At 46.9% G+C, this 20,023-nt stretch overlaps 1 protein-coding gene across 2 annotated transcripts in view; it reads left to right on the forward strand.

Annotated features, from left to right (window-relative positions):
* Positions 1-19,635, forward strand: part of IL6R (interleukin 6 receptor) — a 49,068-nt gene extending 29,433 nt beyond the window's left edge. The window contains exons 7-10 of one of the 2 annotated variants that reach the window (XM_068540905.1): positions 5,599-5,645; positions 6,806-6,875; positions 10,206-10,299; positions 15,676-19,635. In XM_068540905.1, coding sequence (XP_068397006.1) covers positions 5,599-5,645; positions 6,806-6,875; positions 10,206-10,299; positions 15,676-15,922 — 458 coding nt within the window. In that variant the 3' untranslated portion in view covers positions 15,923-19,635. Of the gene's footprint in view, positions 1-5,598; positions 5,646-6,805; positions 6,876-10,205; positions 10,300-14,502; positions 14,554-15,675 lie in introns of those variants that run through there. The other variant, XM_068540906.1, reaches the window with a different exon arrangement.
* Positions 19,636-20,023: the final 388 nt, after the last annotated feature.

Here is a 20,023-nt window from a genome sequence, read left to right on the forward strand (position 1 = left end):
GTGCTGTTTTCCACGGCGTCTCCATGTGCCCCTTCCACGGGGTGGCCTGTCCACGTCCACTCTGTGCATTGTCCTCGCTGGGCATCAGGCGGACTGGGCTCCTGTTGCTGGCCCTCCCCCTTCACAGTGCGACCTTAGGGAAGTGCCTGACGGAGCCCAGGTGTGCTTAGTTGTCAAATGGGAATAATAGGCCTGCCTCAAAACCCCGAAAACCAAAAAACCCGCCTCACAGGGTTGTTGTGAGGATTAAACGAGATGGAGAGCCGTTTGCACCCAGCCCTGCATGTGGTAAGTGTATACCAAATGCCAGCAATTCACATGTGTCTCAGGCCACACCTGTCTCTTGAGCTCTGGATTCTTGTCTCCACTCTGCCCAGAGCTGGGCCCACATCCTCCCTCACAAACCTCCCTGTGTTCTTTGTCCAGAGAAGGACACCACCACCCAGCCCGCTCCCTGAGCCAGGACACCCCCAGGACATCAGGCTAGACACCCCCTTCCTTGGCTCAGGTTCTTGTCCCATCTCGAAAGAATTCTTTTTTTAAAATAAATAAATAAATAAATAAATAAATAAATAAATAAGTTTATTTATTTTTGGGTGCATTGGGTCTTCGTTGCTGCTGTGCGGGCTTTGTCTAGTTGCGGCGAGCGGGGGCTACTCTTTGTTGCGGTGAGCGGGCTTCTCATTGCGGTGGCTTCTCTTGCTTCAGAGCATGGGCCCTAGGTGCGCGGGCTTCAGTAGTTGTGGCATGCAGGCTCAGTAGTTGTGGCACACGGGCTTAGTTGCTCTGCGGCATGTGGGGTCTTCCCGGACCAGGGCTCGAACCCGTGTCCCCTGCATTGGCAGGCGGATTCTTAACCACTGTGCCACCGGGGAAGCCCTCGACAGAATTCTTATAACGACCCCAGAAACTGATCTCTGTCTCTGGTGTGCGAGCACCAGGCGTCCTCCACGCCACTGCTACGGGCATCTTTCTAGATCACAAGCCTGCATGTTGCTCCCACACCCTCCCTGATAGCTCAGAGCTTCCTGGGATTTCTGTAAAATTTCAAAAAGAATTTTGGGGACCAAATAAGGTCACCAACTTTTAATTTTGCAAAGTAAGGACATAAAGTTAAATGGTTAAGTAAAAAGTTGCTATTGCCATTGACCATCACCATTATTTCATAAAAGAGAGGATGAAACAAGGGCTTAAGCTCAGAAGGAAGACACTTTGGCAATCTTACACCATGCAAATATCCACGCTGCCTTGTCCATCTTTTTCTCCTTTGGCCTCAGACCAATAGACTTCTCCACAGACCATTCTGGGTGGTGTTGGGGCCCAGCTGGAGGTTACTTCTTTCTCCTCAGGAGACTGTCAGATACTTGGTGAGGTTATTTTGTTTTGTTTTGGTTTTGGTTTTTTTTCATGAATGGAGGAGCCGTGATTAACTTTCTGGTTGGTGGTTTACAGGTTGTGAGGGAAGGTGTGAAGCTTAGAGTGGAAGGTGCTGCTCAGCTTGTGGGTCCCTGTGTCCCCGCCCCCAACCCCTCTCTGGGAACGTCTGGCTTTGTGGTTTGTCCCTCTTCCCTTGTTTCCTCATCTCTCTGCCACTCTCTGGCTTCCTTTTTCTTTCCTTTTCCTCTTCTTATTCTCAGCCCACTCCTATTTTCCCTCTTATGTATGTACTCCAACCGTGGAGCCCAGTGGCCCATATCTTAACTGGTCATAATATACAATTTAAAAAGATTGTGTTAGTGGGACTTCCCTGGTGGCACAGTGGTTAAGAATCCGCCTGTCAATGCAGGGGAACACGGGTTCGAGCCCTGGTCCGGGAAGATCCCACATGCCGCGGAGCAACTAAGCCCGTGCGCCACAACGACTGAGCCTGCGTGCCACAACTACTGAAGCCCCCGTGCCTAGAGCCTGTGCTCTGCAGCAAGAGAAGCCACCGCAACGAGAAGCAGCTCCCGCTCTCCGCAACTAGAGAAAGCCCACACGCGGCAATGAAGACCCAACGAAGCCAAAAATATAAATAAATAAATAAATAAATAAATAATAAATACATAAATAAAATAAAATAAAATGTTATCGCTATACCCAAGGTCATCTAGGTTTAAAAATATTATTGTGTTAAGAAACTGTTTTATATTCTCTGCTCTGAATTTTGAGAGTTGGGTCAGTTTTTAAACAGATATTATTGTGTGCCGGGCGAGTGCCAGGTCCTTTCAGCCTGTGATCCCAGGTGATCTGTGCAGGAGGAAGCTATCCCCTTGCTTAGAAGTGAAGAAACAAGGCCTAAAAGAGGTTGAGTGTCTTGTCCAAGGTTACACATCTGTATGAAGACCCCTGCCATCTTTTATATTGGATTTCTCTATTCCAAAACCCAAGCAAGCAAACCCAAATCCATTCTCAAATTAACAGAAATAAGTCTCTTGTTTTAAAAACTTGTGTGGAAAGAACTCACAGGTGGTCTTTATCAGTCTCACTTATTGGAGTATGGTCATTCATTCATTCACTTTGTTATGAATATAAAAGTACATCTTACAATCTGGAAATATTAATACAAGGGACACACTCAGTGTTGATGTTAATGTATCGAATAGTCTTTTTTTTCCAAGTGATTTTTTCCATAATTAAAATTTTTCTAACTACACAGTTTCTCAGCAAGATGCCAGGCCTGTGTTAAGAAGTGAGTTTACAAAGATGAGTAAGATACAGTCCCTGAATTTGAGAAATGTTCAATCTAGAGGTGATTTTTTTTTTTTTTTAATAAAGGGGAAAAAAGAGTATTCTTGGAGTCAGAAAGCCTTAACACTTATTTCTTACAAAACTTCAGGCAAGCTATTTAACCTCCCTGTGCCTCATTCTCCCCATATGTAAAGTGGGGATAAACACGGTACCGATCTCAGAGTACTGTTGTGAGGATTAAATGAGTCAATTCATGTAAAGTAGGTAGAATGGTGCCTGGCACATAGTGAGTGCTCAGTAAATATTAGGCATTGTTATTGTTGCTGTTTTGTCTAGTTACCACCACCACTATCCTTACCCCTGTAACGTCCTGGCACATGGGGGACACACGGGGGCACAAGGGGACCAGTGAATGATGGTTCCTTCTCCTCTTTCACCCAACATGCTAGCTGAAGGGAGGCATTGGGAAATATAAAATACTTTAGGAGATATATGAAATACTTCTGTCCAAACAGAAAAAAAAAAATGTGCTCACAGATGTTGCTAATGTTTTATAGCCTTCCTGAGCCTCCATGTCTCTGTAAACCTGAGATAATAGTACCTGCCTCGTATATTGCTGTGAGCCTTCAGCATCACATAGGCTAAGAACCACTTGGAACTGGAGTAGGGCAAGCTTCCACAAAGGTCGCTGCTAGAAATACTGGTAATATTCTATTAGTATGCAGTTAGTATTATTAACCTAACTTATTTCCTCCGACCCTGAGCCCCAGTTTTTTCATCTGTAAAATGGAAATGATTATTAGTAATAATGATGCAAAAGTTGCTCCATCTCAGGGGACAAATGGTCTGAATCAGGGGTCCCCATCATCATCTAGGGAGCTTTTTAAAAAAATTTATTTATTTATTTATTTTAAAATTTTTATTCTTTTTGGCTGTGTTGGGTCTTCGTTGCTGTGTGCAGGCTTTCTCTAGTTGTGGTGAGCGGGGGCTACTCTTCATTGTGGTACGTGGGCTTCTCATTGCAGTGGCTTCTCTTATTGCGGGGCATGGGCTCTAGGTGTGCGGGTTTCAGTAGTTGCAGCATGTGGGCTCCGTAGTTGTGGCTCGCGGGCTTAGTCGCTCCGTAGCATGTGGGATCTTCCCAGACCAGGGATCGAACCCATGTCCCCTGCATTGGCAGGTGGATTCTTAACCACCGTGCCACAAGGGAAGTCCCTAGGGAGTTTTTTAAAAAGTCTTGTTATGTAAGACAATCTTACTATGCATTAGAAAAATTTTGTCCATTCTGGTAACATTCCTGGGTTACTTGAGATAAAATTCCTACTTTATCCCTGGAAATCTGAGCCACCAAAGGTTAAACATCCTTTTCTGGACCACATACCATGTTGGGGGGTCAGAGCTGAGGGTTGAAAGTATACTGGTCTCCCTTTCTTCCTGAAACATCTCTCTGGGTTTGGGGAACCTTTTCAAAACCCTGATGTCTGAATCCCATCCTGGAGATCCTGAGGCCATAGGTCAAGGATGGGACCTAAAAGGCCACCAGTGGTGCTGAACATGTCTGGGTTTGGGAACCACTGCACTGAATGACCATCCATGGTCAGCCATATTTCCTATGTAGCGTTGCCCCTGTCTCCTGGTTTTAGCTTTCATTCTAGTATCCCCGCACCCTCCTTTAATCCTTCAATCACCCCCTGCTATGAGTCTAACTGTTCTCTGCTAGGCTGGTCTGGGAAGAACACACAGGAATAAGAGACTGTGTCCCTCCCATTTATCCTAGGTTGATTTGGGGCTAACTTGATGTATGACCTTGGACGAGTTGCTTTCCCTCTCTGGGCCTCTGTTTCCTCTCTGTACCGTGCGGAGGGTGAACGTGCTCTTGTGTCCCTTCCAGTGCTCCTAGCGTGTGGTTTTTCTCCCCTCCTGGGAAGGCACGCTCCCTCTGGAAATTCTGTCCTGAGCAGAAGTAAGGTCACCCCTCTCCTCCAACCCCCTGCTAGACCTTCTACTCCTGGCTCAGGGAGGCTCGACATCTTTGTGTAAACCGCTTCTGTGGTATTTTTAATTTCTTGATGGAAAAATGATGAACTGAAAAGAAAATATTTTAAACTCCAGAGCATTCCACACTTTGCCTGTCAGGGTTCAGCGCCTGGTCCCTCGGGCCCACGTTTGCCGCTGAGCCTGGCCTTGTGTCAGCACTCTCGCTTTGATACTTGGCCTTCTGCAGCCTTGGGGGTTTCTGCAGAAACGTGGTTCCCATGGAGGGAGAGGGGCCTGGGAGGGTGCCCTGTCCACCTCCCTTCTCGGGCAAAGTGTATTAAGCCCACCCAGGCAGGTGAGAATCTGTTGTTTATATTTATTTTTTTAGAAGTATGTATTTATTTGGCTGCGCCGGGTCTTAGTTGCGGCATGCGGGATCTAGCTCCCTGACCAGGGATCGAACCGGGGACCCCTGCATTGGGAGTGCGGAGTCTTAACCGCTGGACCACCAGGGAAGTCCCTAGAGTCTGTTGTTTAAATATTTTTTTATTGCAAAAAGGTGCATAAAGGAAATTAAAATGTTAATGGTGTTTATATCTATTGCTGTGTATCCTTCCAACTTTTTTTCCTCTGTGTGAATATATATTGCAATATATCATATAACATATAATGAATACTGATATAAATGTGTTTCTTTAGAAGCTCTGGATCAAACTCTATGGCCTTTTTCTTGTCTTGCATTTTTCATAAAACATAGCATATTCTTAGCTATTTTCTAAAATATTTTTAAAGGCTATTACAATATGTGGCTATATCATAATTTATATAGCTAGTTCTCTAGGGTTGGATATTTGTTTGTTTCCAGCATAAAATTCATTGTGATGAATTTTATTCCATCAGATAGGACTTTCAGCATCCATGAATCATTAATAATGACTCTTCTATCCACAGAATCCAAGAGTTCTCCAGTCGAGACTGAGCTGCCCCCCTCCACGCAGGTGAGCTCATGTTCTTGTCAAAGGGTCACGGCAGCAGCACCTAGTGTTAAGGGTTGTGGGCTGGCATCAGGCAGAAATTGGTTTAAATCCCAGCTCTGCCACTTACTAGAAACATGGCCGCGGGCAACTTGCCTGTCCTTTTCACGCCTCTGTAAAGCAGGGTAAGAGCAGTTCTCTCGTCCCGGGGATGTGGGCCATGGAAAGTGTGGAGCGGTGCCGGCCTAGCTCACTGAGCTTCTCTGTGTCTGGTGCCTGCTGTTTCATCTCTGAACCTCTGGGCACCGCTAACGGCTTAGCTTGTGACTCAGATTCAGTTTTTCTGAGCTCTTCCCCTGTGGACTCCTGGTGTCATAATTTTCTGGAAAGAGGATTACTTCTGAAGCTACTCAACAAATCCTTGAGTAATCCAATTTCCCATCCAACTACAACTCCTCTCCTGGTCCTTAATTCCCTAAATGCTAAGCTGGGAGGCTCAGCCACTCCTGGAGCTGGGCAGCACAGGGAAGGAGCCTGGGGTCCTGCACCTTGGCTATATTGGATGCAGGACTGTCCAGGCACCAGTGGAAGCAGCTCCAGGGTGAAGCCCACGCTTGTGGGGCTGGAGCGTGGAGGGAACTGACACTGAGAACTTGCCACGCCGTGCTAGGCTCTGAGCCTGGAGTTTGCTAACTCATTTCATCCTTATGATAACCAAGATTTGGGTGTCAGGATGGTTGTGCCTACAAGGGAGGAAAAGTGATGCCCATGTGGGTTAAGAAACTTGCCCAAGGTTACATAGCTAGTAAGTGGTGGATCCAAAGTTCTAGCCTGTGCTTTTCCTAGTAAGTGGTGGTATCCACGCCCTGGGACCGGACCCGTAATACAACTGCTGCTTCAGGGTATCTATTGATTCTCCTCTGTGGAAGGTGCTGTGACTTTAAGCTCCTGGTAGAGAGGCAGATGGGAAGAAATCCCCACCTTGAGTAGGCAAGCTGTTCGATACAAATTATAGTGCAAAAGTTGAGATTGACAGGTCAGACATGGAGAGGTCCATGAGATAGAAAAAGGAATGCCTTGGGTGGATCAGGCAGGGGGTTAAGGAGGAGGTGGCACCTGAGCTGGGTCCTGAATGATGGTGGAATCTGCAGAAACAGGCTTACAGTCAGGAATGTCTCTTTTAGGCACCTACTACTAATGAAGATAATGAAAATATTTTCTCCAAAGATTCTGCAAATGCAACAAGCCTCCCAGGTAAGGACTGGATATTTTTGTATTTCTATGGCCTACGGGATGCAAAAGAACTTGTCTCTGCAGAAAGTCCTTTTCTTTTTGGAAATATTGGCAGAGGACCAGTCTGCTTAATGAAAAGGATCAATGGCAGAAATATTCTTTTTTGTTCCTTAATACCTCCAAGTTTGATATTGTTAGCTATGATATAGTGAAGAGACCATAAGAAGAGTGGGATAAATCAGTAAAATACTTCACAATTGGCCCAGAATACAAATGAATGTGCTACCAACAAAATTATTGGAGTCTGAAATGGAATACACTTTGAGGAATGGAATAAATCTTTGTTTCGGAAACCCTTGATTTCAGTGGTTCTGATTCTCTATACATGTGAGACCAGGAAAACTCAGTAACATCCTCATCAAGAAAGATCCCAGCCAAAAAAAGAAAGAAAAAAGAAAGGTCCCAGGTCCTGTGTTTTTTAACTATATGTATGGGACTCATGGGGTCCAGACTCTGGAGGCTCAGTAGCTGAGTAGATCCATCTGATGGCTCTTGGGCTTTCTGAGGAAGGCCTTGGCCTCTGTACCTTTACCTGGGCAGATTCCTGCCGCACCTGATGCTGGACGCCCATGCTCTGTCATCCCCGTTGCAAAGCCCTACCTAGTGCAGTGCACCTGGGGGGACCTACTAAACACCTGGGGCTAAGCTCTGCCTGCACAGCTGGGGACTCAGAGGGAATTGAACCCATCCCTGCTCTCCAGGAGTCTACCATCAAGGGGGCAGGCTCTGGTAAAGAGTAAAGTAGTAACTAACAGATAGCAGAGTGTGAGACTGGCCAAAAGAGAGCCATAGATAGAGCAAAGTGGGATTTAGAGACTTGAGAGAACATGTCCATTGGGGGAATCAGAGAAAGTTCATGGAGGAGGTGCCATTTGCAATGAGCCTTAAATGATATGGGAATGGCAGGAGGTTGGGGCAGCAGTTCAGGGGCTGCTGTGGAGGAAGGACCTTGGAGTCTTCTCCATCCACTCTCACTGATGATCTATCTCATTCAGCCCCATGTCTTTAAAGACCATCTATAGGCTCATGACTCCCAAACTTATAGCCCCATCTCTGACCTTTCCACTAAGATCCAGACTCGTGTATCCAACTGCCTAGGTGACGTGTCCACCTGGATACCTACTAAAAAATCTCAAACTGAATGTGTCTAAAAGAGAATGCTTGATGCCTCCCCGCCTCTTCAACCCAAATCTGTTCTTGTCCTTCTTCCTCGTCACAGGAACTGACACCACATCCTCTGGGTTGCTGGGGCCAGGGAATTAGACATGCTTCCTCTTCTATCCCTCATCCCATGTCCAGTCCCTCAGCAGGTCCAGCCAGTTGTATCTTGAGGCATGTCCAGGAGCTGACCACTTCTCACCTCCTCCACTGCCAACACCCGGTCCAGCCACTGCTGTCTTTCCTCCTGTAGGACTTTAGGAGCTGCCTGCTGGTCTGCTGGCTTTTAGTCTTAATCCCCAATAGACTCTTTTCCAGCCACCAGCCAGAATGATTCTTAAAACACAAATCCAAGCTCTCCTTGGCTCAATACCATCTTCTCTCCTGAAGTAAAAGCCAAAGACCTAAGAAAGGCCCTAGTCTCCATGGGGTCAGGCCTCCAATCTTTAGACCTCGCCTCCTCCTTTCTTCCTCTCACTCACTCTGCCCTCCTCACTCTTACACACATGCTCTACCTCATGGCCTTCGCGTCTGCTGCTTGCTCTACCTTGGATGCTCTTGCCCCGACCTCCACTCGGCCAGCCCCTTCATCCAGGCCTCTGCTCAAATGCCCCCTCCTCAGAGAGGCCTTTCCCCACCACCCAATCTGACAGAACCTCCTGCTGTCACTCTTCCCTTCCTGTGCTTTGTTTTCCATCATTGCCCTTGTCACTGCTGACATCGTATTACATACGTTATTTGTCTGTCTCCCTTGATTAGAATGTAAGATCCAGGAAGCCAGGAGCCTTTCTGTCATCCAATTCTCTGTATCCCCAAGGCTTAGAACAAAGCCTGGCACACGATAGACACTCAATAAATATTTGTTGAATTAATGAAGGAACAAATACAAAAGGTGATGAAATATTAGTAAACGAGTCAGCCAAGCATACATGAAACGGCTGTCTCTGCCAAGAGACGTAGGACATACTAGGAGAGACCCGTCCTTGTGGTCAGTGCCCACTACCAGTTGGGGCTCAAGGCAAAGCCTGCATCCACTGGGCACTCGGAAGTGATGACTGGCAGGTGACATCATCAGCACTGGGTACTGTTTGGGGCGGAAGGGCCTGAATCCCAAGTCCATGAGACTGCAAGTATCTGCATTTACCAGCAAGAGAGAATGATGGTAGACAGATGTACTCTCTGTCTAGTCCAGGGTCTCTCTCTGGCAGCCATGGGAAGGAGCTTTCTGTGGGAGGACGTGGCTGCTTGTGAAGCTGGTTTGTTCTTTTATTCATTCAATGAAATATTGGTGAGCCTGCTTTGTTCAAGGCAGCGCGCGAGCCGTTGGGAGCAGCTGGGAAGAAGACACGTGTGGTCCCCGCAGGGAGCTCAGACTGCAGGTGGAGGAGTAACCAGGAAGGGCACATAGCCAGCTTGGAGCAAGGTCACTTCTCAAAGGAAATGACATCACCTCATGTGAGACTCAAAGGTCCAGGAGGGGCTGGACAGCAAAGAGGTGCAGTGAAGGTGGACGAGCGTCCGGGGGGAGAAGAGGGCAGCGGGAGGAGCTCTGGGAGGAGCGGGAGCATGGCATGAGGAGGATGGAATGAAGTTCACCTGGCTGGGGCTTGAGTACCAAGTGGGGAGACAGGCAAGAGGTGACACCCCACGGGGGAAAACTGCACCTGAACACTTGACTTAAAGCACCTGAGCCTCCGTGACATTGTCCTCGGTGGCGCTGCCGTCCACGAGGTCCCCCAAGCCTCTGTTTCTGGCACTCCCTCTGTGCCTTGTGGGGCAGGCTGAATGCCACTAGAAAAGCCACTTTGAAAGTGAGTGGGAGTCTGTGGCTGGCCGCAGGCGCTCAGAAGCTCTGAGCTTGAGGTGTATCTCTTGCCAAGTGGTGGAATCCCGGGGTCTGTCAGGTTGTGCTGGGGGTGACTCCTGTAGAGGTGGCTTTGGCCAGAAAACTGGCAAGCTCGTCAAGTGGCCTGTTGGTTAACGCAGAGCTGTTTCCTCCTGCAGGGGTGAGGTTCTTCTGAGGTTTTGACAGCACCTGCTGAGTGGTTTTTTCCCCCTCTTTCCTCTGCTTCCTCCTCCTCCTCCTCCTCTTCTTTCTCTTCCTTTTTTTTTTTTTTTTTTTTTTTTTGCTAGTGCAAGATTCTACTTCGGTACCGCTGCCCACATTCCTGGTGGCTGGAGGAAGCCTGGCCTTCGGGACGCTCCTCTGTATCGGCATTGTCCTGAGGTGAGATGGGCCCGGAGGGCGGTCCTGTGGTGTTCTTATGTTTCTGATCTAGCTTTGCCAGGGCTAGGATGCTGGCAGTGGGTTGGAGAGCCATGAATGGATTCCAGGTATATTTTAGAGGCAGAATTGACAAGATTTGATGACAGCTCAGAAGAGAAGAATGGAGGAGAGGGAGGAGTCAAGTCTGACCCTCAAGTTTCTGGCTTAAGCAGTTGGGCAGATGGAGGGTGTCGTCCATGAAGACTGGAAAACACTGGAGGTAGAACAACTGAGTGAAAAGCGACGATTGCATGTTGGCACCACTGGGGAAACCCCAAGTGGACAAATTTTGGAGATAATTCAGATCATTGGCAGCAGGCAGATGGTAGTTGGGGCCACGGGAGAGGATGGGGCCAACAACGTAACCTGTGGAAGACAATTGAAAAATTGTGTAGAGGAGGCGATGAGAAAGGGGCTGAGAAGGAGTGGCCTGACGGGAGAAGAAACAGGAAAACCTGGCTGTGAACACCAGAGGGAGAAGTGTGTGTTAGACACTGAAGAAACCCCTTAGGCTCTGGGATTGCAGTAAGAATATGACCCTTCCTCTCCTCCAAGAGCCACGTACTAAAATCAGTAAAATACCACGAGAGAAGCACCGCACCAGGGGTATGTGCACAGGTAACTCTGAAGTGCCTAGCTAGACATTCTTGGGAATATTCCATGTCTCCAGATAAGCAGACCTAGTGGATCACCTTTAAATGCCCTGTCCTAGTGCCCTCGTCCGGTCATGGTGAGGAAACACCACAGGTGAGGGCTCAGTTGGCGCCCTGGTCACTGTAACGCCCATGCCCATTTCATCCGAGTCTCTCTCTCCATTCGGTCATTGGTTTTGTCATTCGTTCCCAAGCTTGCAGAGACATCACGTAACAGCGCTCCTAGTGAATGGGCAATAAAGAACACTTCCTATGTTCATGATTTTACTGCAGGAACTGGTAATTTTGCATATGCTGAAGCCCTAAAGGAAATCAGGCTGGGCTCTGACTTTGGATGGTGGTTAATTACAATAATATAAGTAGAGGAGAAACTTCACTGTGTTTTTCCTGTCTCTTCCCTTGTGTGTAACTTGTGAGAGGTGGTCTTTGGGGGTGTTTGGGAAGGAGGGGTAAGACCTTGGCAGAGAGCTTTTCCACATGTTATAGCTCATTGAATTCTCACAATGACCCTGAAATAGCTTGCCCACCAAGGTGGTCTGGGTTGGAAGATGAGCAAGATGACAACTCAAGCTGTGTTCGGGTTGTTTTGCTTTGATTTTCCAATGAAGTAGTGAGCAAGCTGTCCAAAGGGTGTGCAGAAGATAAGGTTCCTCAAGAGTGGAGGTAACTCCTTGGAGGAGCCAAGAACTCACTGTCTTTTATACCTTTGGGTCAGAGAGGGGCCATGACAACTTTCCGAGGTCTTCCTACTGCCTTAGTTCTAAGGGATCCGTTGCCTCACCTCAGACACATACTTCTGTGTTCTCTTTCTATATCTATATCATTAGGGCTTCAAAAGGCCTTTCTCATAACCTACCACAGACCCTATAGAGTAAATATCATGATTTCCACTTGACAGGTGAGGAAATTAAAGCTGAAAGAGGTGGAGTGATTACAGCTAGTAAGGGTAAGGCCAAGATTCAAACCCAAAGCTTGTGCTTTTTGGATAGGGCCTTGCGGGTCATTTAGTCAAACTCTTTAATTTTACAAATGAGAAAACAGCCCTGAAAGGTAAGATGACTTGCCCAAGGACACACAACTTATTAATAGCAGAGACAGGCCTAGAACTTGTGTCCTGAGAGTCCCTGCCCACTGCACCAGCCTGCTGTCAGCTAAGAGGTGGGCTCAGTTGGTCCTATCAGTCCAGTGTTGGCCAGTGGCCCCGCTAACAAGCAGCGCCATCTTGGTGTGCTGTTAATCCCTAAGAGAGAAGCGTTAGGCTGGGAATTGGCCACAGCGCTCATCACAGACTTAGTCTGCTAATGTGCTGATGGTGCTTGTACACTGGCTGGTTGCTACACAACCAGAGTCCCCGAAGGCACAGTGCCTTGTGCAGAGAACATATCAGTAATTTATTTCCTAGCCTGGTGAGTTTCCATTTTCTCTCATATAAGGCAAATTTATTTGGAAAGAGGCCAGTTATTTCAAGTAATGAAAAACCCCGCTACTCCCAAAGTCCCCCGTGTCAAGACAAGAGTATAAATGTAGAGATGATGTGGGAGCCTGGGGTGCCAAAATGGTTGGGCCACTGTACCGTTGGGGTGGCCAGATTACAGTGGACAGAGTGAGAGACAGGTGGAGGAAGTAAAGCCCGCCCACCTGTGACACCACCTTTTTATTTTTAGTACATTTATTTTGTGTCTCAAGCAAAGCATAGTATTTTCCTAAATATTTTTCCAGCAACATCGGTGACAATTTTTTAAAATTTAAATGTGCTATTGAAAAAGGTGTGCCATCTTCTTAAGTGGATGTTATAACTTACAGGGGCCAGTTCTCCGTACCCTACTCCCTGTGCCCCACTGCTTCTCTCTCTTTATTTTATGCTATCAGGCACTGAGAAAATAGGATTCTCATAGCAGAGAATTGCTTTTCTGCACATTTATCTACAATGGCTAACACTATTAGGTGAGGACTTCCTCTGTGTATGCCTATGATTTAAATCATTTTGTATTGAATGTATTGTCTCATTTCAATTTTTTTTCTTGGCCACACCGCGGGGCATGGCGGGATCTCAGTTCTGTGCCCCCTGCAGTGGAAGCACAGAGTCTTAACCACTGGACCGCCAGGGAGGTCCCTCATTTCAATATTTTAAAATCATACTCTCCCACTTCTATGGTTAAGGGATATTATAAGCGTTTTTTAAAAATTTCTTTTAGCTGCAGAACCTTTTCTTTAAGCAAAATATTACGAAGCCCAAGTATGTAAAATAGGTAAAAGGTGGAGGCTGAGGTGCAAATGAAGTCTGACAGCTCAGCTCATTGTTCCTTCTACCCGCCCTGCACCCTCTCCAGCCCCCAGGCCCTGCTCAGACCCCTGCCCAGGGTGGGGCAGTGCCAAGTGTGGATATACCCCAGGCCCTGGGGTTTCAAAGGCCCCTTTGAGCTTAGTGATTTGCCAAAAAATCTCATTCACTCCTCAAAATTTTTCAAAAGAAGGAAGGCTCATCTTTCTCAGTTACCCATCCAATTGCTTTGGAAAAAAACTGAGGACAGAGACTGCTTTCCATATTGGTTAGGTAACATCAATAGAGACTTTTAAACAATTGTGATACATGATTATTTGCTAAAAATTGGTAATTTGCTAAATACTGCCAAATAGAAAGAAGGGAGAAAAATGACACATTATGCAAAAACAGCCACTGTTAATTTTTAAAATGTAAATGTGATCAAAGTCTAACAAACATATAGGAAAGTGCAGATGTCGTAAGTGTACAGTGCCATGAATTTCCACAAAGTGAAGATACCCATGCAATTGACACCCAGATCATGAACACTTTATATTTAGATGAATTTCCTCTGAGTCTTTTTCCTCTGCATAGTTTCTTGTTTGTTTTTATGTAGTAGCCATGATTATTCTGTCTCTACAGCTCTGAATCCTGCCTTTTAAATTTAGTATCAGTTATATAACATAAGCACTTCTTCCCATTATTACAAATTCTTTGTAAACCTCACTTTCATCACTCCTCTGTTAGGTGGCTATAATACCCAAGATCACTTAACCAACCTCCTATTATTGGGCATTTGGGTTGTTGTTTTGCTTTTGTAAACAACACTGTGTTGAACATCTTTGTGCATAAAGCTTTTTCCATAGCTATGCTCTTTCCTGAGGGTATAGTCCCAGAAGTGGAATTCTTGGGTCAGAGGGTCTGAATATCTTGAAATCCAGAGTGTAATGACTCTATCCTCAGTTCTCTCATGAGGGAGGAGGATTCCACCCAGGGACCCACCATAGCTCCAGTAAGCACCCCTGCTGTGTTCCCTTCCTGTGCAGTGCCTGAATGGCGAAGCCTAAGTCGCATTCTGCAGATTGTTTATTCCATTTGGATAACAGGCTAAGAGCCAATGGCAGATTTGGAGCCAGCTATCAATTATTTATCATAACAAGGACAGGAATAGCCTGTCGATATAAAAAGAAACCTAAGGAAAATCCCCAAACCTTGTTTTTGACATTGGTTTCCCCTCTTCCCTCCCAGCCCTTCCTGGAGTAGCTGACGCTTGGTAGAATTGAGGGAGACCACCTTGCTCCCACTTTGAGGTCAGTGGGCAATAAGTTAGTAGGCGGCAAAGTGGGAAGCAGGAGGGGGAGATGAGCTGCCCCACACGACAGAAGGGCCCCTTCAGGGAGGAGACCTGATTGTACCTTTGAAGACTGCTATCACCACCTCATCTTTCTTTGGGCTGTCAAGTGACTTTTCTCAGTTACTGAGCCCTGGCTTTGGGCCCAGAGTGGAGCAGGGTGAATGAAGCTGTGATCAGAGAGATGTCTATCTCCTTCCTGTTTAACATTGACTTTCCTGTCAGATGAGTCACTTGTGCCCAAGTGGTGCCCACGGCCGAGTCTGTGAGAACGTGCCAGCATGGTGTGAGGGGACCCAGAGGTGTAGGGAGAATTGGGGATGCCGGGAATATTGGAAGCAAGAGGAGCAGGAGGGCTGCTGAGGGAGCAGTACAGCCTTTTCCCTGCCATTAAAGGCAGCTGCCAATTCTCCACCTCTGGCCAGTGTTAATTTGACTGAGGGGCCCCTCTGGGCAGCCTCTGGAGCAGGACAAACTAAATTCTCAGTGCTATAAAGAGGCACTCAAAGCCACACTCTCAAAGCCTCAGTTTCCCCATTGGTAAACTGGACCCACAACACACACCTATTCTCTTGGGGTATTTTTTAAATTAATTAATTAATTAATTAATTAATTTTTGGCTGCGTTGGTCTTCGTTGCCGTGCGCGGGCTTTCTCTAGTTGCAGCAAGCGGGGACTACTCTTTGTTGCGGAGCACGGGCTCTAGGCGCGTGGACTTCAGTAGTTGTGGCGTGTGGGCTCAGTAGTTGTGGCGCACAGGCTTAGTTGCTCCACGGCATGTGGGATCTTCCTGGACCAGGGCTTGAACCCGTGTCCCCTGCATTGGCAAGCGGATTCTTAACCACTGCGCCACCAGGGAAGCCCTCTTGGGGTATTTTTGATGACTCTTCAGAGGACTGTGTAACTCCTGGTAACAATAAACAGCCAATGAATAAATAGTTATCACTTCTTGGAGCTGAAACCCAGGAGTGCCAGGCCACTAGGGCAGCCAGCTGTTGGTGTTTTTCTCGCGGGTTTATCACAGAGGGAACTCAACGTTTGCGTGGTTTGTCTTTGTGTGTCTGTGTGAAGGTTCAAGAAGACGGGGAAGCTGCAGGCTCTGAAAGAAAGCAAGACGAGCGTGCACCCACCGTATTCTTTGGGACAGCTGGTCCCTGAGAGGCCCAAGCCCACCCCAGTGCTCGTCCCCCTCATCTCCCCGCCGGTGTCCCCCAGCAGCCTTGGGTCTGACAACGCCTCGAGGACTAGCCGACCAGATGCCAGTGGCCCTCAGAGCCCTTATGACATCAGCAACAGAGACTACTTCTTCCCCAGATAGCTGGCTGGCCGGGTGGCACCTGGCAGCCTGGAGTGTCAGGCCCCCTGGACTATGTGGAAGCTGAAGCAGAAACTGGCTTAGCAATAGATGCTCCTCACTGCCATGCCAGCTCATCTCAGGTACTCGGGGCCTCTGGCTTCACCTTTACAGAAGGGCCTCGCAGAAAGTTCTGTGCTGGGTGAAAAAAAGGTTTGCTGCATCTGTTCAGAAGGAAGAGGTGGTTGAGTTTTTGAACCACTCTTCCCCAAATGCCCCGCTTCCAGGGGTTAGAGTGAACTCAGGCCCCCGTGAAGAGAGGGGTGTCAGGACTCTACCGGACACTCAGGTGGGCAGAGCCGGGTGGCTGCACAGGCCTCAGACTCCCCCCCGGGCTTGGTGTGGACAAGTTGCTGGCCGCCCGCGCACCCCGACCCACCTCCAGGAGCTGCACCCTCAGGCGGGTGGGATGAATTTCCAGCCAAAGACTCCCCGAGTCGCTTATCTCTTGGCCCACCGCACAGTTTCACCTTCTAGCTTCTTGAAACCCAAGTGCCTTCGCAATTCAGTTTTACTAGGCCTGAGATTGGCTTTTCTTAAACCACCGAGGCTGGGGGAAAGTCTCACCTGCTTTTCTTCACTCAACAGCTGAGACGGGGGTGATAGTATCTCAGGGCCTGATGGTTTGAAATGGAATTATAATTAGTTCCTCATTAGCATTTTTCTAAATGTGAATGATAGTCCTAGGCACTTGCTGAATCCAGAAGCAACTGCACTGGCTCGATTTCCCTTTTTGGATCCCAGGACTTCAGGAAAGAAGCCGAGGGGGAGTGGTGGGGACAGGGTCTCCATGCTTGTCTGTCGATTTCCCTTTTTGGATCCCAGGACTTCAGGAAAGAAGCCGAGGGGGAGTGGTGGGGACAGGGTCTCCATGCTTGTCTGTCGTAGCATTGCTACCGGGACGGCGGCCTCTGCAAACCACCATTCTCCATTCTCCCCCTCCCCTGGCCCTCCAAAATGAGAACTGGCATTAGGGAGGGCTTCTGCCAGTGGTGAAATCAAAGCTGCCTTATTCCAGCTTTGTTTATTTTGGTTTCAGCTGAGCCTGAGTAACCAGGGAAGATAATATTTATGCGAAAAGACAAAAGAACCTGGCAAGAATGGATTTTAATTTGGTTTTTAAAAAACTGCTGACTATTTTATCTTCAGAGAGTGGAAGATGCAGTATTAGCTGAGTGTCAGTATAGAAATAATGGGGGAAAAGCACAATAGCTTTGTTTAGCACAAAACTGAGTCAAGTGGAAAAGGAGGAGAAAAGGAGATTTTGCCCTATTAGAGAAGAGACTCTGGTTTCATTCTAAATTTTGTTTTTGCCTTAAAAAGTGAAAAAAAAAAGTCTGCCTCTTCTCTAATTGAGCGGAAAAGCAGCTTGTTACTACTCCCCCAGGCGGCTGAGAAGGAAACGGTGTCCAGCTGCGTGTCACAGTGCTGGGAAGCAAGCCTCCCACGATTACCCAGCAGGTCAGCTGAAAATCCCCACCCCTGAAAGCCACGAGCCCTTGGGTATCAGAGGAGGTTCATTAAAAAAAAAAAATCCCTAAACTTGGTGCCTTCCTCTCTTCAGTTAGTTCCTTGAATGTGATTCAGTTCAGCTAGTATTGAAGCACCGAGTAAATGTCTAGCCGTGACACTGCACTAACCACTTCAGCTCACTTTTCTGTCTGGGCTTTGAAAATTCAGTGATGTTAGTGGTTACCCAAACAAGCACCCTCAAGTATTCTGGGAGGTCCCAGAATGAAGCTGTGATTAAAATCAGTCGTGTAACCACCACTAAAAATTTACCAGACCACAAAACTTTTCTGATAGTCTCCCCTTTTAGAAGAATAACCACCAGCACCAGATAGGTGGGGAAAGGATAGAAATGACCATGTTTTATTTACCGTTTGCCAGGTTCAGACTGTTATGATGTTGGACTACGCAGTGATTTTCATTGCTGGCTTTGGCTGTAAATTTCAGGCCCTGTTGCTGCTTTTGGCAGCTAATCTTAACTTGACAAAAGTGAGGCAGGTGGTTTTGTTTTGTTTTGTTTTTCTCTAAATTTTCCTTGACTGAGAACAGCAAAAATGCTGTTAAAGGGAAATATAAGAAATGAGAATCTGCATGAGATAGGGTGATTCTGTGCCCACGGTTCTTTAACTCTTGACAAAGTTTTACCCACGTGTAATATTACCAGAGCCAGGCAGAGCGGTGCTAGTGGAAGATGTGAAATCCAGATAGCTCATGATTGCTGAGAGCTAGGCAGCTTTGATCTCCAAATTGTTATTGCTTTCATTATTATTGGAACGGAACTGCATTTTTTTTTTAATTGAAGAGGGTTTTTTTCCCTTTATTTTTTTATAAGCTAGTATAGATGAAGGAAAAATATTTGTCTTCTCTGGGTTGTAGGCCTTGCTCAGTGTACACAGGTATACACCCTAAGCTTTCTCTGTCCTTGAATCTGTGGTCAGTGAATGTGTGTTTCAATCCATAGGTCATTCTTACCTGTGTTTCTGCAGCACACGTGCTGCCTTTTATCCTCAAGTAGTAGTGATGCTACTCACCTAATAACTGTAGCAATCTGCTACACAGCCAGATGTGAAATGTTAGCACAGCGACAATTTTTGTTAAAGATGGGCAACTTATCCTGCTGGGTGGGAAAAGTTGAAAATATGCTAGATCAAGGTCTCAATTAAAGTGGTCATTAATTTTTGTAGCATTAATGAAAAAAAAAAAGAGGTCGAGGAGGTAGCATTGAATGTGTCTACAAAGCCCTTGGTGACTCTGAGAGCTCTTTGCCCTGATGGAGCCTTGCCCTTGCATTCGTTGGCTAGGCTCTTGGCTCACCCCGTGTGTCCGCCATTTCCCAGCTGCCCCCAAGGGAAGGAAACACCATTACAAGGGGTGGAATCTGATGCTGGAATGGATTGGGAACCCACCTGGTGGTGAACAGAGCTGAGCAGGGCAGGCTGGGAGTGGTCGTGGTTTGTGGGTTTCCTGCAGAATGTTCAGGAATGCCTTGCCTGGCTGCTTTGGTGCTGAGCTATATCGCTTCATCAAAGGCACTTAAGATTGACCCAGTCGGGGAGGAGTTGGTGAGAAATTTATCTTAATTTGGAGAAGCAGGGGCAACTGGTGGTCCTTGGGAGCATGAGCCTGGATCCCAGCCTTCCATGCAGCAGTTGGCAGTGGGGCTGTTGCTGAAAGGGAGCCCAGCTGGCTCAGCTTCTGTGCCAGACACTCCTGCGCATCCCCGAAAGGTCCTTCCAGCATCGTGTCCTTGGTGTAGCCTGGCCCCAGCGCCAGTGAGTTTCTATGGTAACCTTAATGATTATTAAGGAACATTGTCAGTTGTATGAACATATGCTCAAATGCAGATCTACTTCAGAAGGAAAGGATTGGAACAGCATGTAGCAAGGCTGTTCATTAACAGAGAAACCATATTTGGATGGAGATCACACATCCGTTAAATAGAATACCTCAACTTTACACTGTTTTTTTTTCTGGAGAGAAATAATAGTTTTAAGTTTTTGTTTTTATTTTTTTACTTAATTGCCTGAAAGCAAATACCAAAGGCTGATGATGTCTGTATATGGGGCAAAGGGTCAGTATGATGTCTTTCAATGTTTTCTCTTTTTACTAGCTACTTTGCATTTAAAGTGAAAATTGTAAATGTTTGAAATAAATAAGTTCTAAAACTATGCTTGAGAGGTAATTATGCTTTGGCACCTGGGTCATTTCAAGGAAAGACTTGAATGATTATGGGGGAAAGGGGTAAGGAAAGATGGGTTTAAAGTTAAGGAGGACCATTTTGGGGTGAGCTTCTCCTTAATGCAGGATTAAATTACCTCTGGGAAAAAAATCAGGTAAGTTTAAGAAATAAGTAGCAATTTCTCAAAGACTTTAATGATGAAAGTATTTCCCCAAATGAGCCCTGGGGTTTCTGGAAGGGGCGTGGTTGCTTCTGCCATGTTTACATCATTATCAGGTGATGGACCTGTGGGGAAGGAAAAGGAAGGGCCATTATTCATCAGAAGACTGTTTATTGGACAGGGGGGTGTTAACGGAATCACAAAGGCAACCTTGTAC

This window comes from Eschrichtius robustus, chromosome 3 (genome assembly GCF_028021215.1).
Source record: "Eschrichtius robustus isolate mEscRob2 chromosome 3, mEscRob2.pri, whole genome shotgun sequence".
Lineage (NCBI taxonomy): Eukaryota > Metazoa > Chordata > Mammalia > Artiodactyla > Eschrichtiidae > Eschrichtius > Eschrichtius robustus.